The sequence below is a fragment of the Schistocerca serialis genome, chromosome 8 (genome assembly GCF_023864345.2).
Source record: "Schistocerca serialis cubense isolate TAMUIC-IGC-003099 chromosome 8, iqSchSeri2.2, whole genome shotgun sequence".
In the NCBI taxonomy this organism is placed as follows: domain Eukaryota; kingdom Metazoa; phylum Arthropoda; class Insecta; order Orthoptera; family Acrididae; genus Schistocerca; species Schistocerca serialis.
In genome coordinates this window covers 148128918-148155707 of record NC_064645.1, presented here as the reverse complement: position 1 = coordinate 148155707, position 26790 = coordinate 148128918, and the positions used below count along the sequence as shown (strand labels likewise).

At 42.4% G+C, this 26790-nt stretch overlaps 1 protein-coding gene across 1 annotated transcript in view; it reads left to right on the top strand.

Moving 5' to 3' along the window:
* LOC126416449 (odorant receptor Or2-like) overlaps window positions 1–26241 on the top strand; it is a 42552-nt gene extending 16311 nt beyond the window's left edge. The window contains exons 3-5 of the mRNA XM_050084175.1: window positions 5501–5614; window positions 18575–18730; window positions 25632–26241. Coding sequence (XP_049940132.1) covers window positions 5501–5614; window positions 18575–18730; window positions 25632–25679 — 318 coding nt within the window. The 3' untranslated portion in view covers window positions 25680–26241. The remainder of the gene's footprint in view (window positions 1–5500; window positions 5615–18574; window positions 18731–25631) is intronic.
* Window positions 26242–26790: the final 549 nt, after the last annotated feature.

Genomic DNA, 26790 nt, shown 5'->3' with positions numbered 1-26790 from the left:
GCTTACATAGGCCCAACATGGCTCACTTATTGTAACCAAAATTTAAAAAAAATGGTTATAAAATTAAGTGCTTCCACACGTAATTTTATAAGCTGATATTCCAGAAGGTGTTAAAGCGTCACAAACCGGTCCAGTTTTATGGGTTATGAAATAACCTAGGAAGCATTCATTCGGGATGTAATTCAGGAATAGAGTAGTGTTATCCTCACTGTTGCTACAATGCCGTGCCTAGTGAAACTGAAACCTCAAAATTTGTTCACTTTGCTGTGATGTAGCAACGCTGTGCATTTATCAGCCCATAAATGTGCGATCAGAAGTGTATTTTGTGTCAGTTCGCAAGGTCCGTATAGAACGTCCTCCAAATTTCCTAGAATTCTAACACAGTGACAACCGGACACAAATATGTGCACTTGGATAGATACTCATTAAAATTTTACAGAAAAGCTCAGGTCGGTAGAGTCCACCCAGTGGACAACGTACACTATGAGATACATATCTCGAGAAGTATTTGTTTCTAGACATATAAATCCCCATATTTATGGCCTGACACCATGAATATTGGGATGTGATCCTGACATCAGATTATTGCAAAATTCCAAAAGGGGTCCAAATGATTCTCCTTAGGAAGTTAAATGGTAAATTATAATAATCAGTAGTTATGCATTTAGGCTGACTGGTCAAATCTACCATCAAGCAAGGAATGACATTATTCCTCTTATGGCGCGTTTCGGAATTTACTCATCACCTGACATCCAGGGGCAACGGCCTTGCCGCAGTGGGTACACCGGTTGCCGTCAAATCACCGAAGTTAAGCGCTGTCGGGCGTGGCCGGCACATGGATGGGTGACCATCCGGGCCGCCATTCACTGCTTTATTTTTTCCGGGTGCACTCAGACTCGTGATGCCAATTGAGGAGATACTCGACCGAATAGTAGCGGCTCCGGTCAAAGAAAACCACCATAACGACCGGGAGTGCGGTGTGCTGACCTCATGCCTCTCCTATCCACATCCTCAGCTGAAGATGAGACGGCGGTGGGATGGTCCCAATGGGCCGCTTGTGGCCTGAAGACGGAGTGCTGCTGCTGCTGATATCCAGGAGCGATTGCTGCAGGTAGGTAAATAATGTTTCCTGACGTATGAGAAACAAACACTCGCAGACTACTCTGCGAATGTTTGTTGCATATGAGCAATAATGTCATTCCTTGGCTGACGTTTAACTTTTACCATTGGTATCCAGACAGCCTGAATACACAGGTACTGATTATTGTCATAATGGTCGCCTGCATCTTGTATGACTTCATGTAACATTTGTATGTATAATTAAATACTGTTACATTTGATATGTTTAACGACGTACATTTACGGAAACTGCTGGATGAGCTCCTACTTCGGTGCGTGCCCTGCATATGCTTTCCATGTTTGGTCGTATTGTGCTAAAAATTTTTGGAGTGCGTGGTATTTGGTCGCACTCGTTACGTCAGCCGTCTCCAATTGGCTTTTGTGAGTTGTGTACATTTTCTTCACACAAACCGTCAACTGAGAATGGTTGACTGAATGATTAGCATGCTTTTTCCCTCCGTTTAGATTTGCTTACCGTCAGCTCCAGCAAGTCATCGAGCTACATTCCCGAGTACTCCACTATGAGCTACGACAGGAGAATCAAAGTCTGTTTAGTGTTAAGTTCCCATTAATGTTATGTCATCGTTGATGGTACATAGTGTTTCTTCCTCGAAAAGATCTATTTAAAAAAGACGTGCTGCTATTCATATCTTCGTAGCGAACAAAATTACACGGAAGTCAGTCATGATGATTAATGTTGCTCTGGTCGCTAAACAACATTTAAATAACACATTTGTGGCCGAATGTTTGAGTGTAACGAAATAAAATGGACAAATGTGGTAACAAATTGACCACAATAAGATGTAGTTTAAAAAAAAAGAAAAAAAGAAGATTAATTTTATTGAAAGTAATCCGTGTATTTCAGAAAAAGTTTTTTGTGATTTGAGAGAAAACTGCACCTTGAATTATTGTCCGAAGTTTCAAAGAGTGGGAAATGGACAGTGGGGTACCAAATACACCAGCGTGAGGTACAGATTTGGAAAATAACAACGGCTTGGAAAGAAATCATCGTAATTAAGACAAACTTAATTAATAATTTGAGGGAATACTGAAGTACACTACAACATACAAAAAAGCCGGCCGAAGTGGCCGCGCGGTTCTGGCGCTGCAGTCTGGAACCGCGAGACCGCTACGGTCGCAGGTTCGAATCCTGCCTCGGGCATGGATGTGTGTGATGTCCTTAGGTTAGTTAGGTTTAACTAGTTCTAAGTTCTAGGGGACTAATGACCTCAGCAGTTGAGTCCCATAGTGCTCAGAGCCATTTTTGAACCAACATACAAAAAACGACGTACAGCGAAGGAATAATCCGAATGCGCCAAAAATCGATAGAAGTGATGGATATGTACAAACAAATAATTTCAGAAAAATTGGGTAATATATTCAAGGGAAAGTACTTCACAAATTAAGGAAGTGAGTAACGCATTCGTCCACCTCTGCCCATAATGCAAGCAGTTAATCGGTTTGGCATTGATTAACACAGTTGTTATAAGTCGTCCTCGGGTATATCGGGCCAAGTTCTGTCCAACTGTCGCTTTAGATCGTCAAAACCCCGAAATGGTTAGAGGGCCTTGCCGATAATGCTCCAAAATTATTCACCTGAGGAGAAATCCGGCGACGTTGACGGGCAAGGTAGGGTTGGGCAAGCTCGAAGACTGGCAGCACAAATTCTCGTCGCGTGTGGGAGGGCGTTATCATGCTGAAGAAATAGCCCGCGATGGCTTGCCATGCAGGGCGACAGAACGAGAGATATTGTCAACGCAGGGCTGGCTGTAAGGGTGGTGCGGACGACTGTCCACAAACCAAGCAGCATGGTAGTGGGGAAAGAGAGATAAAAGAGAGAAAATTCAAGTAGGAGACGAAGCTGCAATCGGAAGATGGGGTGAGGAACTACGGCAGGAGCAATGGAATGGGGTTAAAACTGGGTGAAGAAGTTACGAGTTGCTGCCGGATAGGAGGGAGCGCCTGTAGCTCAGGAACCAACCAGAGAACTAGTGCAATTTCTCATCGGACATGGACGTTATCCGACATATCTATGCCGGTTCGGGAAGCTGGCTACACCATCGTATGACTGTGGCGCCATACAGGGCACTCCAGACCATGTAGTGTACGAGTGTCCCTTTTTTAACGACGTAGCATGACAACTTGGGCAACAGTTACGTAATCGCGACAAGCACCATATGCTCCATCAACAGGACACTTTCGAAACTCTCAATGAGCTCGCAAACGAAATATCAAATCAAGTCTCAAGAGAGTTTCTAAGGAACAGTTATAATTAGTGTAACACATTGATCAAGATACCATGCACCTGTCCTGCACCGCCTGCGCGTGGACTTGGCTAGCTGCCTTACGGATGGGATCCGTCAACGTCTCAAGGGGACGGTACATAAGTGACCGACCAAGACAACGCGCTAGTGGTGACAGTAGTAATATGAATTCTAGGTTAGATGTAGATTAAAACAGGATAAATTATTAGCACAAAACTGCTTCGAATTTCAAAATCTTGGGCCAGCCCGGTGACAGGGGCATGCCCACTGGGAATAACTCGGTGGGCACGGCCGACAAGGTAGGTTCATATCTTACAATGGCACACCTGGAACGCTGCAGATAGTGTACACTAGTCCCTAAGCATTTGTTCAATGTAGTATAAATCAGAAAGCAGATACTAGAGTATTAACCATGTAGATAGCTTATTAGAAAAAGTAACATGTAGAATAAATAATGATAGCTTAAGCAAGAGATGCCCGTAGTGAAGTAATAACATAACACAATACACATCCTATATTCAAACAATGTAGCTGTAGTAATTGTAATGTATATGTAGAATTAGGACCCACTAGTGAGTGAGGTAGTGTGTCGTTTCTCTATCAAATTGCTGCTTTGAAAATAACCTCACAGACGCTGCCTTATGGCAGGTTACATTGGCATCCAGATACAAACAACCTTCATCTTCGAACTGTTTGTCTACTCTATGTACTACACAGAGTTGTACAACGTATTTTCTTAAACGAAATAAGGGGAGCACATTCAAAGAACAAGAGGAATTAAATGTGTAAAACCACCTCCTCCATACTTCACTGTTGGCTCTACACATGATGACAGGTAAAGTTCCCCAGGCATTCGCTTGACAGTCGTACCCTCTTCTTCGTAACTCCCTACGCACAGTCGTTGTGCAAGCAGGGCTGCTGGTAGCATTTAGGAACTCGTGAGCCGTCCTTCCAACTGGTTTTAGGCGATGGTTTACAACCACCCTCCGCAGTGCTCGACTATCCGTCATTACGTGAGGACTGCCAGGTTCTGGTTGTTCCTTGGAGTTTCCACTTCAAAATCACATCGCCAAAAGTGGACCTTGGCAGCTTTAAAAGGGTTGAAATGTTCCTGATGGATCTGATACTCAGGTGATATCGAATGACAAGTGCACGGTCGAAGACACTGAGTTCGCCTGGCCGACACATTCCGCTATTACTGGCTCTCTAGTGAGAGCAAAATACTCCCCGCCACATTTTACACTGGACGATCCACCTCTCGTAATATCTGGTGCTCATGTCCGCTTTATATAGTGGATTACGAATACTTTTGTTCAGATATAATGTAAGTGGTTCTCTCAGTTGAATAGACTGACGCAGAAGAGGAATTTCTGGACGGTCACATCATATTAGTCGGAATGTTCAAACGAAGAAAAGATGATGACGCTAATATCACACTTCATGAGTTCAATCGGAATTGCCTGCCGGGAGGAATGAGTTATTGGTTGCTCATTTCAAGGTGGATGACGTTATAACATGTTATAATTTGGTAATTTGTGGTAAGTTCCTTTGGGACTAAGGTCATCGGTCCCTAGGCTTACGCACTACTTAATCTAACTTAAACTAACTTACGCTAACAACACACACACCCCATGCCCGAGGGAGGACTCGAACCTCCGACGGGGACAGCCGCGCGAGCCGTGGCAAGGCGCCCAAGACCGCACGGTTGCCCCGCCCGGCCGCGTTATTATACTTGCACTAATAAATGAGTTTATCTATCGAGGAAGCAAAATAACTCACAATGGCAGAAGGAGAGAATAGCAAGAAAAACAGATTGCACTAGATCCCGCAAAAAAGAAGCCTCATTGTATTTCAGATTACACATACAATTCATTTAAGAAATAGCCATCGTTATAATTGAAAATTGTGAACCTGTGCTCCACATTATTGTTCGAGACTTTCGTAAAGGTTAAATTTTTAATATCCTGGATGTAGTTACCTAAAACTCTCTTTCGTATATTCTGGCCACAGTATTTTTACGTGAACAATCTGATGTTTAAGATATATGGCATACGTTGTCTTTATACAGTCATTTCAAAAGTTCAGATGTCATGCTGGTTTCTATTTCTATTCGCTAGGCTTTCCGTCCTGGCGCGAAGAGGACACTTGTTCTGAAGAAAGTGCTGACTTTCCCAGCGTACATCAACCAGACCGCCCACTTCTGCTGGTACGGCCAGGAAATCATAGACCAGGTACGTGGTGGAGTCGACTGATGCCGGTGATTGGGAGATTATGTGACAGTTTCGTTAGATGGGTGGACTGTCCATTAGCTTAATGTTTTAACGATATGAGTTTCCTTCCCTGTTCACAAACAAGCTATTGAAATTAGTTTTTCTGTTAATTTCCCTGTAGGTACTTAGCGAAACATTATAACGTGAAATAAGGTACACAGGAAAAAATCAGTTTTTCTGTTGACTCCACTGTAGGCACTTGGTGAAACATTATTACATGAAAAACAATTAGTGTAGCTTGTTTCACTAACTATTTGGTGCTCTATCATTACTAACGTATTTTCTCCATATTTAGTATCAACAATAGACTTATTAGGCCATTGTGAATTGTCTCCTGTTTATGTTTGTGCCATTATGCTCAGCAGCAGAGCTGCCATACGGTGGACTAATAACCCAAAACCTAGGTCGAGATATGAGTAATTATTGACAAACTTGCGAAATAAGCACTTTAATTTTTTATAGCACAGACTAGAAATTACGACAGAAATAGTAATTAAAAAATTTCTGCTGTTGCTTCAGTGGACTGTATGAATAACAGACTGACCTTTATCCTTGAAAGACATCATGTTTACGCCAGTGACTGCTACATTTTTTATTTCTATTGCAATTTCAAGTGCAGATGTTTTGGCTTTAAGCCATGTCTACTTTACACAACCTGACACATTTATATGTACGTATATTACAGCAAATGACAACGACATATAAATGTATCAGCTTGTATAAAGTGGACATGAATTAAAGCCAAAATATCTCCACTTGGTAATGACCTAAGACCGAAATTGCTAAAGGGGGAATAAAAATTTTAACAGTCACTGGAGTAAACATGATGTCTTTCAAAAAATTACATATGAATGTGAATCCCAGTTACGGAAACTTAAATGAACTTTATCCGTTTGTCAGCGACATGAGGGTACGTCTCGAGAGGAGATATTAGATGTCCTGAGGGGTTCAAGAAACTATAGTGGAATGAATGTGGTGATATTTTTGCGAAAGCTCATTTAGATTATGTTTTTCGGAAAATGTATCCCATGTCAATCACTGCACACTCACAAATTAATTTTAGGTCTACAGTTGGGCGACGTAACAATAACTTGTGGAGAATATCATGAAATTGCTTTCTGGATAGTAAAATTGAACGCATAGCTCTTTGTAGATATTCGCCGCCCATATTTTCGATGGCGTCGGATGTTTCCACGAGATTAAAGGGATTTCTCGAAGGAAATGCGTCCTCTACGTACTGCTTTGACCGTCAGCAATGAAGGAGTGTGTCCCGCAACTGCGGCAATGAACTCGCATGGAAGTTCTCGTTATTTAAATGTGTTGCTTGACGCTTTTCCGAAGGACTACTTGTAGAAATGGATCTCGGTCGAGACGTCACACTGTTCGTCGCCTGAAGTATTGTGAGGATCTCACAATGGCAGCCGACGCCTCGACTGCCAAACGTGTCTACAAATGTACATGCTTTGTAGAATAGTGGAGTCTACATCCAACCTACCTGTGGTATAATTCGTTCCACTCTATTTCATTCAAATTTTCCAAAGCGTAACAGAAAGTGTTTTTAGTCTCGGCAAAACATCTAACTGTTGAAGGTCACGAGAACTTCCAGGTAGTAGAGACTACGGAAAGTACAATTCATAAATGGTTTTATGTTGATGCGCAGGCATGTTCAAATGGTTAAAGTGGCCCTGAGCACTACGGGACTTAACATCTGAGGTCATCAGTCCCTTAGACTTAGAACTAACCTAAGGACATCACACACATCCATGCCCGAGGCAGGATTCGAACCTGCGACCGTAGCGGTCACGCGGTTCCAGACTGACGCTCCTAGAACCGCTCGGCCGGCGGCAGGCATGTTGACTTTGCAAGGCCCAACATCATACCAGCATGCGAGTGAGCCGTGCGGCGTGATCGATACCTCCCGCACGGTAGGTTGTAAACAGTCTGCTCGTGAGAGGATCTTTTGTTGGCGGACTGTTGGCAAGAGAGACAGGTTCCGGCATTGGGCAGGGGAGGGGTGGTTGGGGGGGGGGGGCATGTCGACGCTGAGCGGTCGGTATGAGCAGGCGTGCTAGGGCCAATGTACTTGTTTCTTCGGAAGGCGTGGCAGGTATTTCCTGCGCAGGGATTTTTCTAATGGGGAGTTGAGAGTCGGCCTTGCGAGACGGAGCGGTGCGGCTGTTGTCGCCGCATGCCTGTCGGTGGTAGTGCAGTACCGGGCCGCGTCAGGCCTGCATCTTCCTTGGATTCCCCGCTCGTGAACGGAGCTCCGAGATTGCCGCCCCTTACTCCAAAGTGAGCATCGTTTGTGACAATTCTCGAAAAACACGTCTTTGTCGATGGCAGGTTGTTGTGCTGGAACAGCTTGGTAGCTGCCTCGCCTCGTGGTCTGAAGTTGGTAGTCATACGGCCCCACGGTTATCGATTGTTTCTTTGCTAAAAGAACCACCAACGCGTGCTCAGCTCTCCCTTAGAGCAAATGGTTTGCCTATTAGAGTTTGTTCTTCTCAAGAAAACTGTGGGCACCTAACTGAAATTTAAGATATAGTGGCAGTGACTAATGTTGTGAGTTTAAGGCCTAGTGGTGTGGGCTGTGCCTTAAGTGGGATCTTATCTTGCAACTCTTTTGGGTTATGAACAAAGGTCCGCTCTGCCTTATCGCAGCCACGCTATTTGTACATACTAGCATAACTTGTGTTTTATGGTGCCTCAGCAATCTTGCAGAACGGCCGGTAATAGATTCTGTTTAATGTAGATTGTAACATGTGCTACGTTTCTGGTTGAATTGTTCCAGTAGCTGTATTCTAAAGATAACTGAACTGCCTTAAATTCTTCTACACTGTCAGGTTAGCCTAGTAGTGTTTGTATAGCGGCTGTTAACGTGGTTGGTGGCTTGCGGAGGCTATTTTTGAAGGCTCCTATTACATGTGTTAAAATGGTTTAAATATTTTCTGTGTCGGTTTAATATTTTTTGATTTTTGCTGTGCCTGCATTTGTATTTCCCTCAAGTAAGATTTCACCAGGGCGAGCCAAAGGTTTATTGTTGTGTGTTTCATAGTCTAAGACAGCTTTGCTATGTGTGTTTTAGGAATAACACTACTTTTCTTGTCCCGTTGAGGCCGGGAACAGACAACCGAGATTTACCTCTGTGTCTTTTGTGTCGCCAGCGCCCTTGCGCCACGAGCTGGCATCGACCTGATCAGTTGTAATGTTTTCATGTTTGATCTACTTCCTTCTCGCGACAAGAGAATCTTGAAGCGTGGTTGAAGATTAAAGTGAGGCTCGAGTAAAATTGTATTCCTTAAGATTTCTTCGTTCTAAAGAAAAGAATCATTAATGCTTGGTGTTCGTTAAGATTTACGATGTTCTAAAGAAAATAGCCATTCATGCTTAGGCCTCTTTCAAAGCTTGTATTGTTCAAAAGAAAAAGACTAATTTATGCTTGGACCCTGTAACACATTAGAAAAGAGTTTTGATTTTCAGTAGACTGGTTGTAAAGATTGCTAAGTAACAAGCGATGTTCTGTGTTTCCCTGCCCTTCTTCAAGAGTCTGACTATTGGTGTCCTTTATCTTGGTATACATCCTTCTTGACCGTATCAGTGACGCCAGTAGTCAACAGGCAATCAAAATTAGGCTGTACATATATGGGCAGACGAGCATTTGATCATTTCAACAGCAGCAGAAAATGGTACAACGGGAGTAACATTCGCAATAAGCAGGAAAGTAGGGAAGATACTGAGTTAGTGTGAACAGTTCAGCTACACGATTCTCCTCAACATAATCGACAGCAAACCAACGCCAACTCATTTGTTCAGATATGCACGCTGACGTCACAAGCAGAAGGTGAAGAGATACACGAAGAACGTGAGGACATTCAACGGAAGTACAACATGTAAAGAGAGATGAAAATGTAATAATTACGGGGGAAAGAAAGAGGGAGCTACGGGAGAATATGGGTTCAGCAATAGGAATGAGAGTGAAGAGAGACTAATTGACGTCTGCAATATACACTGATCAGCCAGGACATTATGACCACCTACCTAACAGTCGGGGTTTCCACCTTTGTCATGGACAAGAGCGGCGACGCTCCTAACATGGAACCAATGAGGCCTTGGCAGGTCGCTGGAGAGAGATGGAGCCACATCCACACACACAAGTCATCTAATTGCCGTAAATTCCGGGGAGAGGGTGATGAGGTCTGACGCCACGTTCAATGACATCCCAGTTGTGTCGATCAGGTACACATCTGGCGAATAGGGGGGCAAGCACATCAGTTTGAACTCGCCACTTTGTCTCTCTAACCACTCCTCACACTCCTGGCCCTGTGATGTGACGCATTATCTTGTTGAAAAATTCCACTGCTGTCTGGAAATGTAATCGTCATGACTCGCTTAAATGTCTGCAACCAGTGTATAATACTCCCTGGCCGTCATGGTGCCTTGAAAAAGCTCCACTGAACCTATGGATGCCCAATTGCATGTTCCGTACAGCATAATGGAGCCGCCACCTAGGCGCGCAGTCTGGAACCGCGCGACCGCTACGGTCGCAGGTTCGAATCCTGCCTCGGGCATGGATGTGTGTGATGTCCTTAGGTTAGTTAGGTTTAAGTAGTTCTAAGTTCTAGGAGACTGATGACCGTAGATGTTAAGTCCCATACTGCTCAGAGCCATTTGAACCATTTTTTTGAGCCGCCGCCAACTTGTCTCCGTCCCGCAGTACAGGTGTGAAGGTGCTGTTCCGCTGGAACACGACGGGCTCGCTCCCTCCCATCGGCATGAAGAAGGTATCGCGATTAATCACACCATGGAACGCTGTGCTACTGCGCCAACGTCCAGCGCCGATGGTCATGTGTCTATTTCAGTCGTAGTTGCCGTGGTCGTGGTGTTAACATTGGCATGTGGATGGTGTGACGTCCCCTCTCCGCCGCGTGCTGGTGTTGTCGACGCCGTGGAGCTGTTACTGCTACAGCTCGGTCTTTGGAGTCTAGACGCGATGTGCGATGATGGATGTCTCCGTCGGTTAATGAGAGACAAGATCTGAAAACGCTCCTAAGAAATCATTCCTCGCATAATGATTAAAGTTTGATTGCGAGTCCTTATTAATGCAAACTGTGCACTCTGATTGTCTCTTATGGTTTTAAGTTGAATTATTGTGTGTCCAGTTAACACTTTAGTGCAGTAATTGATGAATCTTCCCCCATGCGCATCATCCACATCACCAAAAGCGAGAAAAAGTTCAATTGCAGATCGTATTAGTCGTTGTTTGTTCGTTGCTAAGTAAAATTGTTCGCTCTATATGACGCGAGATCCACAGATACTCTTTAACGATGTCTTAATTATCTTGCGTCGTAATACTATGTATGTCCAAATCTTCCTTGTCACAACTAACAGTCCACGAATTTACTTCCAAGTTAAATAGTCGCTGTTCATTAACTTTTGATGAGCAATTACCAAATATTCATAGAATGATTGAGGCGACACGTTAATTTCCACTTTTGATGAACAATTTTATTGTTCCTTTTCGCTAAATACTTTATAAACATCACGCCACACGCACACACGGTTAATTAGCACTGGCAGTTCTGTTAGTTTCAAGTATCGTGACAATTACGACAACTTTAATCCTCGGCGTAATTGTATCTTCTTCATGTATTCGTGTCATTGTCTCGTACTCGAGACTAAACGTGTATTATAGTCTTTTGAAACCTGGTCCATTCCTTTCTATAAGTTCACTTATATGAATGTTGAGTCCAATATTGCCTAATTCCGTTAATAAAGTCCTACAACTCGGTATACAAAGTCAGCATACTATCCCGGTTCAAGTCTCTAGTCTGAATATCAGTTCACAAAATCCGTGCGTCTACGTCACGCAGCAACGATTCTTGAAAGTAAAACAATCTCGTCGCGCTCCGTTCGCTCAACTATGGCAAGAGCTGCTCTCGTATGACTTGATAGCACGATAGCTAGCAAGCGAGTTACTTTTTCCGTGAATGAGTATTGCAGACGCGCCGGCCGGTGTGGCCGAGCGGTTCTAGGCGCTTCAGTCTGGAACCGCGCGACCGCTACGGTCACAGGTTCGAATCCTGCCTCGGGCATGGATGTGGGTGATATCTTTAGGTTAGTTAGGTTTAAGTAGATCTAAGTTCTAGGGGACTGATGACCTCAGATGTTAAGTCCTAAGTGCTCAGAGCCATATTGTAGACGCATTGAATTTCTTAGTTACGTTTACAACTCTCTTCCACATAAAAGTTATCTCTGACCGAAATTTCCTCGGACTTAATTTTCATGGTAGTAATTTGCAATTATTACTTAGATGTTCGGCAAATAACTAAAGATGAAATTTCTTTCTTCTTCCTTTCTACCAAAACACACTCTGTAATGCTTAATGTTGGTGTTTATCAAGACTTTCTGGTGTTATATCATCAGCAAAGTGGTCGTACCTGTACGGATAGCTTTTCCCTACTTTACATCATGATGGTCCTTCCTAATTGGGTTTTGGGGTGTTACAATGGGTTAGGTGTGTTCGGTCCACTCTGCCCAGCATTAACATCTTACGTTAGTTCCGACACAGTTCGCCGCCTGTTCTGTTTTACCAGTCTGCCCAACCTACGATGCCCGAGATATGTAATGAGGAGTGGCCGCCCAACGTCTCGATATGGTTTCACATTGCTTTCACCACGTGTTGAAGACACACCCCAAAACACTCCTCGAAAACCCTAAATGCTCATGCCGAGCCTCCGGTCATCACACTGTGTCCTCGGTCAAACTCAGATCGCGCGCCTTTCCCATTTGACACACGGACAGCACACTCACTGGTACTAGATGCGTTTGACTAAAAGTTATCCCTAGCCAGATGACGTCGCTATCGCCTGGACGGGTTTATATCGACAGTAGGTCGGTGGTCATAATGTTGTGCCTCATCAGGGCACAATGTGTTTGTCTTAATTTGGGTCACCTAAATATCTAGAAAACGACGAATCGTACGAAAAAGAGTCTTAAATGAAATGTTAATATCAGTAATGCTGACACCTGTCTGCGCTACATTCATCCTTCTTGGGCGGAGTCAAAATTGAATTTTAAAATTCTGAACCCCCTCTAGTTTCATTACACATTCCAACTCTAAGCCAAACACTATGTACAGTTTACTCAAACTATTGTTTCACACTTGTGGTAGCGCTGTAATCGACAAACATCAGGTGTGCCTCTTTTTGCAATTAGGATCCGTTGCATTTGATTCTAGAATTCATTAATGATGTAAATGTAAGTCACTGCGTTCTACTGGTTGGTATTTATGTTCGAAATTTACTTTAGCGCTGTGAATTTGATATTACGGTACAACACGGTTAGCCGATTCAATATCTGATTAGAATTTACGTTTCGCGTGATCCAGGACAACGACGTAAATATATTAGTTTTCCGTTCCCATGGGATGCTTCGTACCGGTGAGTCTCCTTGCCTTTCGTCATTGGCGTGTTTGATTTCGGCGAGTCCCCTTACCTCTCACAATTAGTGTGCTTGACTTCAGTGGTTTCCCTTGCCTATCACCACTGGGGTGCTTGAATTCAGTGAGTGCCCATGGCAGGTGCTCCCTTCACTACTACTTCATGGACGTTTTACCTTATTGTAATTAGAACGAAAAATGATTCAGCTGGGGCGTATTCTCTTTATTCTCTGTGCGACCGGCCAGTTCCAAACTTGACCATTTTCAAGCTCGTACTTAAGTTTGCAGCTCATTTTACATTGTAACACATTGTTGGTACATATGGACAGGAATATGTCCACATGTACTAGCTACGTATTACAATCTAATACGTGCTTGAAAGTGACATAAATTTGAAACTGATCGATCGCACGGATAATAAAAACAATACAGCCTACTTGGACCCTGTTTTCAGTCTCAAAACACGTCGAGGTTATGGACTCCCACAAAAATATTATTTTAAAATCATTGGAATGGTTGTGGTTTGTATTCCGCTGTTAGCCGCGTACCGGCCAGCACGAGAGTTACGTCAGTTGTATGGAAACACACACTGAAATCAATCACCCTGATGACGGGGCTCGAGGGCGCCCACCGAAATCAAGCATTTCAATGCTTAGGACTTACCTCAATCAATCCCCTAGGGACAGAAACCTACGTTACCATACAAGTAGCCTGTTTGCCGGAAATGTTAATTTCTATCCATATTATTTGTACTGTACAATCGCCTTCGCAACACTAAAGTAAATTTAGAACATCAGTATCAACCGTTAGAAGGGAAAGGTTTACATTTACATCGTAAATGTGTCGGTTCTTAATTGCAAGAACAGGGACACGTGAGTCGATTACAGCACAATCTAACACGAATAGGAAGCAATGATTTGAGTAAACCATCGAATTTTTGCGTCGAATTCGAATATGCAATAAAATGGTGTGTGTGGGTGGGGGGGGGGAGGGGGGGGGGCTTCTTCACATTTGAAAATACGAAGTTAATCCCGCCCATGCAGGAAAGGTGGTTAGGAGGTTGCCACTTGTAAGATAGATGTCAGCTCTGCTAATATAGACTTTTCACCTAGAGCACTTTCTTAGTATGATGGGTCGTACTCGAGATATTGAGTTGTCTCAAGTTACAACAAACTACCTGTATTTCAGCTAGTAATAGAAAATACAGTGTTCAAAACTCGTAAAAGGTGGAGATATACTTGGAAAAGGCCAAGTGAGACAGGAAGATTCGAGCTTGATTACGTCAGGCCCAAAGGCAAATATTCATCAGTCAGAGCACCAGAGTCAGTCTATCAGATCCCAGTTTTATAATTATTGTCCTACGATTTCATCAATCTGAATACTGGGCTTGGCACTTGTTCTCTGTCCTTTGTCCCACAAGCCACATGCTACGAGACCCTGCTATCTGATCTGACTGCCAAGCCGTCTTTTGTGGTTCTCAACCAAAGATAAAGCTACTCTAACTGACAGAAAACTGACTGTACGTTCCTTTGAACATGCAAGTGCTGACGTATATACCAGTATTTGAATAGTATGATAGATCTGAATAGCAGAAGACTTTCAAAATATTCGAAAATGTTTTGTGTTGTTCAGAAAGAACATTGTCTTCATATTCTCATCACGTATGTAGGTCTGTGTTATTTCTTATGATTAGCTTCTAATTTGAATATTTAACTGTATCGTAATTTAATGTTTAATTTATCTACATAAATATGAGTTAGTTGTATCTTCTGATCTTAAATTATGCTGTTAATGTGATCCCAGAGTGGGATGCCACTGTGTGTCAATCCGTATCTTATGTCTAACTACCTGTAAACTAATTAATTGTGCTATTTCACCACCTCATTCTATGCAACTCAGTACATTTTCCTTAACAAGAGCTAATCAACAACATCTAGCTTGTCACAACCGTGTTAATTTTAACCAAGATACGATCTTTAGATCCGCCAGCGCACTTCATACAGCGTATGTCACAAAGTGATTATTCCAGAGTAAATATGAAGTCGTCAGAATTTCCTTCCTGTTACTGTCTTCATGCTGATGTACTTGGCTATTACTTATTTTGTCTGCCATCTATATCTACTTAGTCAACATGGATATCCTCTATCATGCTCTGCTATACTCTTCCCATCCCCAGAATACTGATCTCGAAAGGCTTTTCATACTGTAATCGAGTGTTATCTTGTTACTTTGTTCTGACAACGTTAAGCAAACGGCCCTCACTGAGTACACCTAGTATGTTCCTCCATGTATATGTCCCTAAGACAATTAGCATCTAAGAATAAAATACCATGTAAACTAGTTAATTTTGGATGTTAGAAAATGTGCCGTGGATGGATACTCGCTCATGCTGCACATTATGCTGCTGAGATGAGCGTGAATGTCACGAATTCTGCGGCTTTTTAGGCATCCATTTTACCATAGTCCACACCAGAAAAGTAAGCGAAGGGATGGTTTCACTGATGCCTTTTATGCCACCTCCTTAGGCCTTTTCGTGTCGATTCTGAGAGGCGATGACCTGAAAAATTTTCCATGGCCATCCGTAAGAAAACGATGATTTCAAGCTATGGTATCGCGGTTGTGACTTCCATTGCAGAAGCATCTAGAGAAGGGATGAGATATTAAGGGGTGAGTAGTGAACTTCTCCTCATATGTCACTACCTCGGCTGCCTTGGGCAGAGTTTTGCTGATATTTGATGCCAACATGAAATCATGAACTCACCTTATACCTCATGTGAACTGAGGTCTGGTCCTTTCTTCGTATGCGTCAACACTTCATTTGTTTGAAGCGCCGCCGTTCCTGAGTATGACTGCAAAGGGCGCTACGCTTTTGCATCCTTGCAGTGGAAGTTAGGGGACATCTCTTAGCCTAATTTTACATCTACATCTACATCTACATACATTCTCCTCAATCCACCATACGGTGCGTGGCGGAGGGTACCTCGTACCACAACTAGCATCTTCTCTCCCTGTTCCACTCCCAAACAAAGCGAGGGAAAAATGACTGCCTATATGCCTCTGTACGAGTGCTAATATCTCTTATCTTATCTTTGTGGTCTTTCCGCGAAATGTATGTTGGCGGCAGTAAAATTGTACTGCAGTCAGCCTCAAATGCTTATTCTCTAAATTTCCTCAGAAACAATTCACGAAAAGAACGCCTCCTTTCCTCCAGAGACTCCCACCATAGTTCCTGAAGCATTTCCGTAACACTCGCGTGATGATCAAAACTACCAGTAACAAATGTAGCAGCCCGCCTCTGAATTGCTTCTATGTCCTCCCTCAATCCTACCTGAAAGGGATCCCAAACGCTCGAGCAGTACTCGAGAATAGGTCGTATTAGTGTTTTATAATCGGTCTCCTTTACGGATGAACCACATCTTCCCAAAATTCTACTAATGAACCGAAGACGACTATCCGCCTTCCCCACAACTGCCATTACATGCTTGTCCCACTTCATATCGCTCTGCAATGTTACGCCCAAATATTTAATCAACGTGACTGTGTCAAGCGCTACACTACTAGTGGAGTATTCAAACATTACAGGATTCTTTTTCCTATTCATCTGCATTAATTTAAATTTACCTACACTCCTGGAAATTGAAATAAGAACACCGTGAATTCATTGTCCCAGGAAGGGGAAACTTTATTCACACATTCCTGGGGTCAGATACATCACATGATCACACTGACAGAACCACAGGCACATAGACACAGGCAACAGAGCATGCACAATGTCGGCACTAGTACAGTGTATATCCACCTTTCGCAGCAATGCAGGCTGCTATTCTCCCATGGAGACGATCGTAGAGATGCTGGATGTAGTCCTGTGGAACGGCTTGCCATGCCATTCCCACCTGGCGCCTCAGTTGGACCAGCGTTCGTGCTGGACGTGCAGACCGCGTGAGACGAAGCTTCATCCAGTCCCAAACATGCTCAATGGGGGACAGATCCGGAGATCTTGCTGGCCAGGGTAGTTGACTTACACCTTCTAGAGCACGTTGGGTGGCACGGGATACGTGCGGACGTGCATTGTCCTGTTGGAACAGCAAGTTCCCTTGCCGGTCTAGGAATGGTAGAACGATGGGTTCGATGACGGTTTGGATGTACCGTGCACTATTCAGTGTCCCCTCGACGATCACCAGTGGCGTACGGCCAGTGTAGGAGATCGCTCCCCACACCATGATGCCGCGTGTTGGCCCTGTGTGCCTCGGTCGTATGCAGTCCTGATTGTGGCGCTCACCTGCACGGCGCCAAACACGCATACGACTATCATTGGCACCAAGGCAGAAGCGACTCTCATCGCTGAAGACGACACGTCTCCATTTGTCCCTCCATTCACGCCTGTCGCGACACCACTGGAGGCGGGCTGCACGATGTTGGGGCGTGAGCGGAAGACGGCCTAACGGTGTGCGGGACCGTAGCCCAGCTTCATGGAGACGGTTGCGAATGGTCCTCGCCGATACCCCAGGAGGAACAGTGTCCCTAATTTGCTGGGAAGTGGCGGTGCGGTCCCCTACGGCACTGCGTAGGATCCTACGGTCTTGGCGTGCATCCGTGCGTCGCTGCAGTCCGGTCCCAGGTCGACGGGCACGTGCACCTTCCGCCGACCACTGGCGACAACATCGATGTACTATGGAGACCTCACGCCCCACGTGTTGAGCAATTCGGCGGTACGTCCACCCGGCCTCCCGCATGCCCACTATACGCCTCGCTCAACGTCCGTCAACTGCACATACGGTTCACGTCCACGCTGTCGCGGCATGCTACCAGTGTTAAAGACTGCGATGGAGCTCCGTATGCCACGGCAAACTGGCTGACACTGACGGCGGCGGTGCACAAATGCTGCGCAGCTAGCGCCATTCGACGGCCAACACCGCGGTTCCTGGTGTGTCCGCTGTGCCGTGCGTGTGATCATTGCTTGTACAGCCCTCTCGCAGTGTCCGGAGCAAGTATGGTGGGTCTGACACACCGGTGTCAATGTGTTCTTTTTTCCATTTCCAGGAGTGTATGTTTTGAGTTAGCTGCCATTCTTTACACCAACCACAAATCCTGTCCAAGTCATCTTGTATCCTCTTACAGTCACTCAACGACGACACCTTCCCGTACACCACAGCATCATCAGCAAACAGCCGCGCATTGCTATCCAACCTATCCAAAAGATCATTTATGTAGATAGAAAACAACAGCCGACCTACCACACTTCCCCGGGGCACTCCAGATGCGTCGCAGTGGGGTTTTAAAAGTGTCCCTCTAACTCTTCTTTTTCGTTTTGTATAACCAATTATCACGTGTTCTCGGCACACTTATACTTCACAAATGATTTTGGACAAATTCTTCATTTGTGTGGCTGCTGAATAATTAGTCTATTAGGCCTGGAACTGTTGAAATGTGTTTTTTCGTTGCAACACAAGTATCGTCTTACTCTACAGCGTGTTTGGTTTCAGAGCGAGCGGCTGCTGGAGTCCGCCTTCAGCTGCGGCTGGGCGGACGCTGACCAGCGTTTCTGCAGTTCACTGCGCATCTTCATGCTGCAGGCGTCGCGCCCGCTTAAGCTGCAGATAGGCAAGATATTCACGCTCTCCAGAAACCTCTTCATGCAGGTTTGTAGAAGTGTACACATGCTTTGATACCGTAGGCAGTGATAATCAGCTGCTTAGAAAGGTAGTCTGAAAATATTTAGATTGTTGGAGCTTCGCAACTTGTTCGTACTTATTAAGCTCGTAGCCTACGGCGTCCAGCGTTAATTTCAGTAAAATCCTTTTCGGTCTTAGATTGACACATTATAAGACAATAAAACAAGTACAGAACAGACTTTCCAACTGTGTCTGCAGCTATCTTCTACTTACCGACTAAACTCGCTCTTTTGATTCGTTTGATGTGGCCTGTCACGAATTCGTCTCTTATGCCAACCTCTTCATTTCGACTTGCTCTCTTCGACCTTAATTATTTGTGGGATGTATTCTAATTTATGTCTTCTTCTGCAGTTTTTACCTCCTACAGCTCCCTCTGCTCTCATGGACGTCATTTCCTGATGTCTTAACAAATGTACAGTAATCCTATCCCTTCATGTTGTCAGTCGTTTCCATAGATTCGTATCTTATTTCACCTACGTTTTAACAGCGTTCTATAGCACAACATCTCAAATGCTTTGATTCTCTTCATTTCCGGCTTTGCCAAGTTCTGTTATTTATAATGATGAACTGTCAGTTGCAAAATTCTAACAAAATTTTTTTTACAGAAGAGTAGAAAAGCTGGTAGAACCGACCTTGGGGGAGATCAGATTGGATTGCAGAGAAATGTATGATAATGCTAAGAAATGCTGGGCACACGAAGTATTTTATAAGATAGGTTAAGGAAAGGCAAACCTACTTTTGTAGCGTTTGTAGACTTAGAGAAAGCTTCCGGCAATGTTTACTGGAATATTGTATTTAAAATTATGAAGGTAGCAAGGGTACAATACTGGCAGCGAAAGGCTATTTACGACTAGTACAGAAACCAGACGGCAGTTATAAGAATTGGGGGACTTTAAATGGAAGCAGTGGTTGAGAATGGAGTGAGACACGGTTGTAGCTTAACCTCGATGTTACTCAGCAGCAAGCAGTAAAAGAAACCAAAAGTAGGAATTAAAATTCAGCGCGTAGAAATAAAAATTTGAGGTTTGCCAATGACACTGAAATTCTATCAGAGACTGCAAAGGATTTGGAAGAGCAGATAAACGGAATGGACAGTGTGTTGAATGAAGGTTATAAGATGAACAGCAACAGAAGCAAAACTAGGATAATGGGATGTAATAGGACTACATCATGTGATGCTGACCGAATTAGATTAGGAAACGAGACACTTTAGGTAGTAGTTGAGTTTTTCCATTTGGACAGCAAAATTATTGACTTCCGAAGTAGACACGACCGAAAATGTAGACTGGCAATGGCAAAGAAGCGTTTCTGAAAAAGCCGTATTCCTTAGCATCGAATATAAATTTCAGTGTTAGGAAGACATTTCTGAAAATTTTTCTATGGAATGTAGCCACATATGGAAGTGAAACATGGGCGATAAACAGTTTAGACGAGAAGAGAATAAAATCTTTCGAAATGTAATGCTACAGAAGATTGCTGAATGTCAGATGCGTAAATCATGTATCTAATGAGGAAGTACAGAAGAGCGTTGGGGATCGGTTGACAGGACAGATTCTGAGACATCAAGGAATCACCAGATCAGTATTAGAACGAAGTGTGTGTGTGCGTGGGGGGGGGGGGGGGGCGGGGTCGAGAGGGGGGGGCATAAAACTTAGAGGGAGACCAAGAGATGAATAGAGATTCAGAAGGGTTTAAGTTGTAGTAGTTATTTGGAGACGAAAAATCTTGCGCAGGATGGAGTAGCATGGAGAGCTGCATCAAACCAGTATTTGGACGGAAGACAACACATATCACGTGATTCATTTCTACACGATACAGTGCTTAAGATGAACGTTCTCAGAAATGTCTTCCTCAAATTAAGGTATATGTTTAATATCACTAGACTTCTTCTGGCCAGGAATGCCCTCTTTCCCTGAGTTAATCTGCTTTCTGTTTTTTTCTTTTCATCTGCCATGTATTATTTTGCTTCCAATGCAGAAGCATTTTTCACTTTACCTAATTCGTGGTCAATAATTCTGGTCTTAAGTTTCTCGCTAATCTCATTTGTGTTACTCATCAGTTTTGTCTTTCTTTTGTTTACCCTTCAGTGTTCCCTCTTGAGTTAGTACGCACTGCATATTACTTGTCCTTGTCAATATCTTACAAATATTTTTTTCTGAAAACTGTAATACTTTGCACCATTTTACATTTCCAGAAACTAAAACACTACTTGATCGTAAATTTCATTATTTAATTACTGGTTTTGACCATTACAATCATCATCAAATCGATCTAAGAAAGAATTAAGTTGAACATATTCGAGATGTTGGGGTATAAGTGCAGAAACTGTGATCTGTGTTCTCTGTCCTTCTAACAGTCTTCCTGCTGGCAGGCTCGTAAATGCACCACTAAGTGGATTCCGTCTATCAGTTTTGCATCTCTACGTCCACAATTCTACACCTGATCTGCTCCTCTCCGTCCCCCCCTCCAACTCTCCGAAAAATAAGCATTAATGGCTTGCTCTCGCCACCTGTATTGGTGGTTGGTTGGTTTATGGGGTTGAAGGTACCAGACTGCAACATTCATCGGCCCCGTACTTGGTGGTACTAACGAATCTACGTACTGCACCTAATAGCTATAATTATTAGTCTGAAAATAAAGTAAATTCTGATATAATGTTGTTCAGTACACTCTCTTCAGACACCTGTAAAAATATCTGCACCTGTACCTCTAACTCCCGTATGAGTAAGATCGTTATGGTAAGTTACTACAGGGTAACCTCCTGCATTGGTTTGTATGACTTGAGATACAACTGAGAAGTGACAAGACCCTCTCCTTAAACTTAACAAAAGAAGTAAATAAAATTTTTAGACGTGATTGGAATCATCAGAAGATATAAAAACGTGATAATCTGTGTTGAACATAGCGTGTGACGCAGGACCGCCGTTAGAGATGTAACCATTCCTGATGATACAACTTTAGAATCACTTGATATTACAAATCCCTAAATTAAAGTCCCATTCAACGAAATCATTGGGATTATAAAGCGTATTCTACAGCATCATAAGAAGATTAGTGCAACAGAAGACACTGAGCTCGTTTAAAAGCTTCACTTGAATTTTCCTACAACTTTTGCTCTTTCAGTAATAAAATATGGAAATGTAGCCATCATAGCAATGATAAAAGGTAATATAAGCGATATCGATGCCTTTGCGCGACGGTTCACTTCCATGCACCAAAAAAAAACAAATCTGTTAACTGTTCAGACCTTACTAAAAATAACAATAGACATGAGCTCAGCATTTATAGGAAAATCTACATACACTGATAATATTAATCTCACCAAATGCTCTCGTCTAATGCGATATCAAAGAGCTTTTTTTACTTCCTTACTGTACCAACTTATTTTAATGCCATTAGACAGCCATGGAATACCTAAAGAATTTGACACATTAATAGAAAGAACGGTAAAAGTACCTTCTTTACATCCGTGATATGCCAACTTATTCTTTTGCCATTAGACATGAAAAATGTAAAGAATTACAAATATTAAATAAATTGCCGTATCAAACGGATACACAGAGAGCTTTATCATGCTAAGATACACGAAGATAAAAAAAAAGAGGAATACCATAAACACCCAAGAGCACAGGACATATTAAAAATTAGACCCAGATTACATATTTAGAAAGTTTCTGAACGGTGAGAAAAACACTTTGAGAACGCAACGGTCATAAGCGTTTTTAAAATAAATAATGCTCTAAATCTTCGGCTTCGACATTATACAAATAACAAACAAAGTCGATTTTTAAATTTAGGCGCCTAGAAAATACGTTACAATCATTGTGATGAATTTTACATTGGACAGACGCTTAGAAATTTTAGTATTAGATCCAGGGAACATTCATCTGCAGAACAAAACTGCATTTCATTCACACCTCACTGAACACAAGTATACAGTAACCAACATAGATAACAACATGGAAGTAGTACCTCAAAATTCTGAATGAACGAATAGAATTCGCGCGAATCCCCTTTCTTCACTGCATGACATGCTGTTGCAGTTTTTTTACATTTTGTTTTGCTCTCTGTTCTTTGCCAAACACCGTCGACAGCTTGTTCGCAAGTATGTAAATCCCTTCCCTTTTGGATTTTTCACTGCTTCTTTGTTCTCTTTTTCTATGATCGTTGTGCCTATGGCAGAGTAGTGAAACTACCGTAGGTTACATTAGACTGTAATAAGTATGCGTAGACTACTATTGTTACCCAATAGCTTCGCTCAGTACGACTGTAACCGCGTTACTTGTAGGTTGGGTGTGTTGCATACTTCTTGGGATTTTTTTTGTATGCGATCACTGTCTTACGAGATCCACCAAGAAACTAGAAGTGGGGAACCGTCTAGAAACTAAGTGAATATAAATACAGTGGCACGGAATCTACAAAATATTTTTGTTCTCTATAGTTACCCTCCTGTGTGATACTTAAAAATGAATTTGTATATAGGAAAATTTCAAAAGTTAATATTTAATTCAGTTTTTACTCGAAAATTGTTGATTTTTTAGCGTTAAATATAGGAATACAGTAGACTAAACTAGAAAAAATATTAAGATTTATCATACAACGAAAGAAAATGCAATTTCCTGAAAAAGAGATAAAATTTTAAAAAAGAAGCAAAACAAAAACACATCAAACATCTGTTCAGTACTTCGTCGAGTTTGTGTAAAGCATTTCATTTATTCATAAGCAACTTTCACACTTCTTGCCTTTGATCATGATCTTTCTATTGAGCGCAAAAAACAGCTGTGATAATATAAATTTTTTATGTTTGTGTATGTTAACTTTTCTTGTATCGAAAGTAATTCCTTTGGTTACATAGAGCGCAGAAGTTATGCGATCAGCTAATTTTCATTACTTATAAAATGCAATTTATATTTTGTAAGAATATACAGCTTGAATACACTGTGGGGTCACACTGAAGGATGTGAAGTTTTAGTTATGCGCTAAAAAAAAAAAAGAAAATCAGTCGTTGGCTCCCGGTTTCTCTCTCATACATTTATTTATTTTTCTCTTCCTACCGATACTACAGGTAATCCTGCCATTTACTGCGTCATTCATCAGAGTACCAAAACGACCGTATCGTGGTTGTGGTAGAGGGCACCTTTAGCCTGTGACTTGTCTCGTGTCTCAGTACTGTGCTTTCAACTATTTTCTAGGGTACTTTTTACGTCGTACACACATATTTTAGAGACTGCATTTGTGATTTTAACTAACGTCTTACTACAGACTCAATTTTGCGCTTAAACTTTGTTTTTCTTACGTTTTTGACGCATCCTAATTTGGCTTATGTTTACCTTACGACATATCTCTGGTATTCTGACACGCGGCACATGCAGCCAGCGATATCTAGCGGCCGAACATCCTAAGCTGTTTATATTTCAGCTGTAGGCACAGCATCCGAACGGTGGTGCTAGATCACGGGACACGAGTGTTCATCACAGTATTATCACGCTTTTCCATCTTGTGACGATGTTAGTCACCATTAATAATTTTGTTTACTCTGTTGTTAAGTTGAACGACACATGTGCGTCATTTGTCAGATTCTTCTCAGGTAACGTGAACAAAGTTTCTATTTTCACAGTTTTAATTCACAATAACAATCTTAATGTAAGAATATGTGAGTAAACGCCGCGACTGGCGCCAGATATGCATGAGACTCAACGCCACACTATGTATTAACCCATCCAAATATTGGAAACCATTCCATCAACACACCAGCAGTAATTACATACCTCACTGTCCGCTCCTCCACAACAACAATCCATTACCTGATAACCTGAGCAAACATCACCATTTTGCGTCCTATCTCTCCGACATATTCTTCGTTCCTGATTCCCTACAATTTCTGAAAACACAAATACTGCTGTCCTACCCCTGGATCCAAGCTTCAACTACTACGACAACATACCATACACAGAATTAAATACACGTATCGCCCGGGTTCCCGGTTTCGATTCCCGGCGGGGTCAGGGATTTTCTCTGCCTCGTGATGACTGGGTGTTGTGTGATGTCCTTAGGTTAGTTAGGTTTAAGTAGTTCTAAGTTCTAGGGAACTGATGACCATAGATGTTTAGTCCCATAGTGCTCAGAGCCATTTGAACCATTTGAACCAAATACACGTACCACAGCATATGACACAGACCGCATTACCTATTGGCATCTAACAGAATGTCCCCTCTCCTTTCTTGCCACACTTTCAATGCTTTATAACACGATCCTCTCCATAGGTTGCAATCCTCAACTGTAGCAAACTTGTAAAAACCCTACGATTCCTCAAACTCACAGACCCCTACAGATACCTCCTCTTATCGCCCCACCAGCTAGGCCTCATTGTTCAAGATTTTTTAATCCGTCATCTTCCAAAGCATCCAACACCTGAACCACCACCACCTTGTTCCTGTTCACCAGTGTGGCTTTCGTCCCAACTCCTCCCCTGATGACAAGTTCCTTTACCTTCCTCATCTCCTAACTCCAACTCAATGCCCAAAAAATCCACTATTATTGTCTCCTCGGACATGGAACAGTCCTATGACCAGTCTCTCGCTCTGCACTCACAGTCAGGTCAAAGATTTATCTCTAACCCAGCCACATATTACAAACACTTCACTCATCATCATTGCCCACCATCTCCTCCCCACTCTGTCTTCATACTTGTATGTTGCAACGATAGACACCTTTTTATACTTTTAATATGTTACACATCGCGACACTTACGTTATTCACGGCGGGAATTTTGTCTGTAACCACTTTTTTCAGCACTGCTATACAAACTTTCGAAATTTTTGAAAGACTTTTTTTACCTTTCACTGTAACTGATTCTGCTTTTTTTCAGATTTTGAATACATCGTACACGATCTTCAACATGATGATCAATTTCTAAAGAAGAAATGAGCGCTTCTAATGCTTCAACTTCAGACCTCTGTTATTTCAACAATGATCAATATGAATTACTGCACACAAAGAAGTGCCACTTTTTATATTGCACACAGATGAATGCATCTCCTTATCGAATCAGTTTCATCTAGGAAAACTGTAACGTTGATTACTCTAAAAGTCTGCGTTGTCAATACGAAAAAGCAATGTTTTGATCCAACACATTTTGAGAGAAGTACAAGTGATCTAAGTCACGATTTCACATGTATAGAGAATGGAGAAACAGAATAAGTGTATTATTATTTGTTCTAGAGAACGCAGCAAGTACTGAAAACAACACATGAATAAACTATTACAAAAACAAACAACGGAAAATCCAGTATGGAATGTAACAATACGAGAGCCAAAGCTATGATTGTGTGAATCTTTTTATTGTGCCTATCGCGACTCAGCATCTCCGCTGTATGGCGAGTAGCAACTTTCCTTCTCTGGTATTGTTACAAAAACAGTTCCATGTTGACAAGATGCAAGACAGAAAATGATTTATAAGATGCACGCACACTGACACTGAACATTTTATTGTTGGGCTCATGATACTGTGTCAAATCTGAGGGCATTAACTGCACCATGTTCTTAAATAAAATTTTCTCTTGCATAAAATGCTTTTCTTGTGCTCTATTCTTACCACTACAATCCTACACATTGCCTCCAACATCCAATATGATTTCATTAAAGTGAAACAGACACTGCACTAGTGCATACATGAGTCAATCTCTCTCTCTCTCTCTCTCTCTCTCTCTCTCTCTCTCTCTAGACTTGTGAAGAAAAATTACGATATTAAAATGGAAAAAGTTGACATTAAATGATTGGAATAAAAATACATTGCTAAAAAGTGGGAACCATCTTGAGCAGTAAGAACATTCTTTATCATAGGTTGCTGAAAACAGCATCATAAGCAAATGAAACAAGAGCAGTATGAGAAAAATAGAAAACACAGGTGTAGTTTGAGGGAAAGAAGTATCTGTGTGGCATGAATGAGGTGTAAAACGTATCATTTTTCGAAAGTTATCTTAATTACACACTTTGTAACAGTTCTGTAATTACGTTATAGAAGAAAT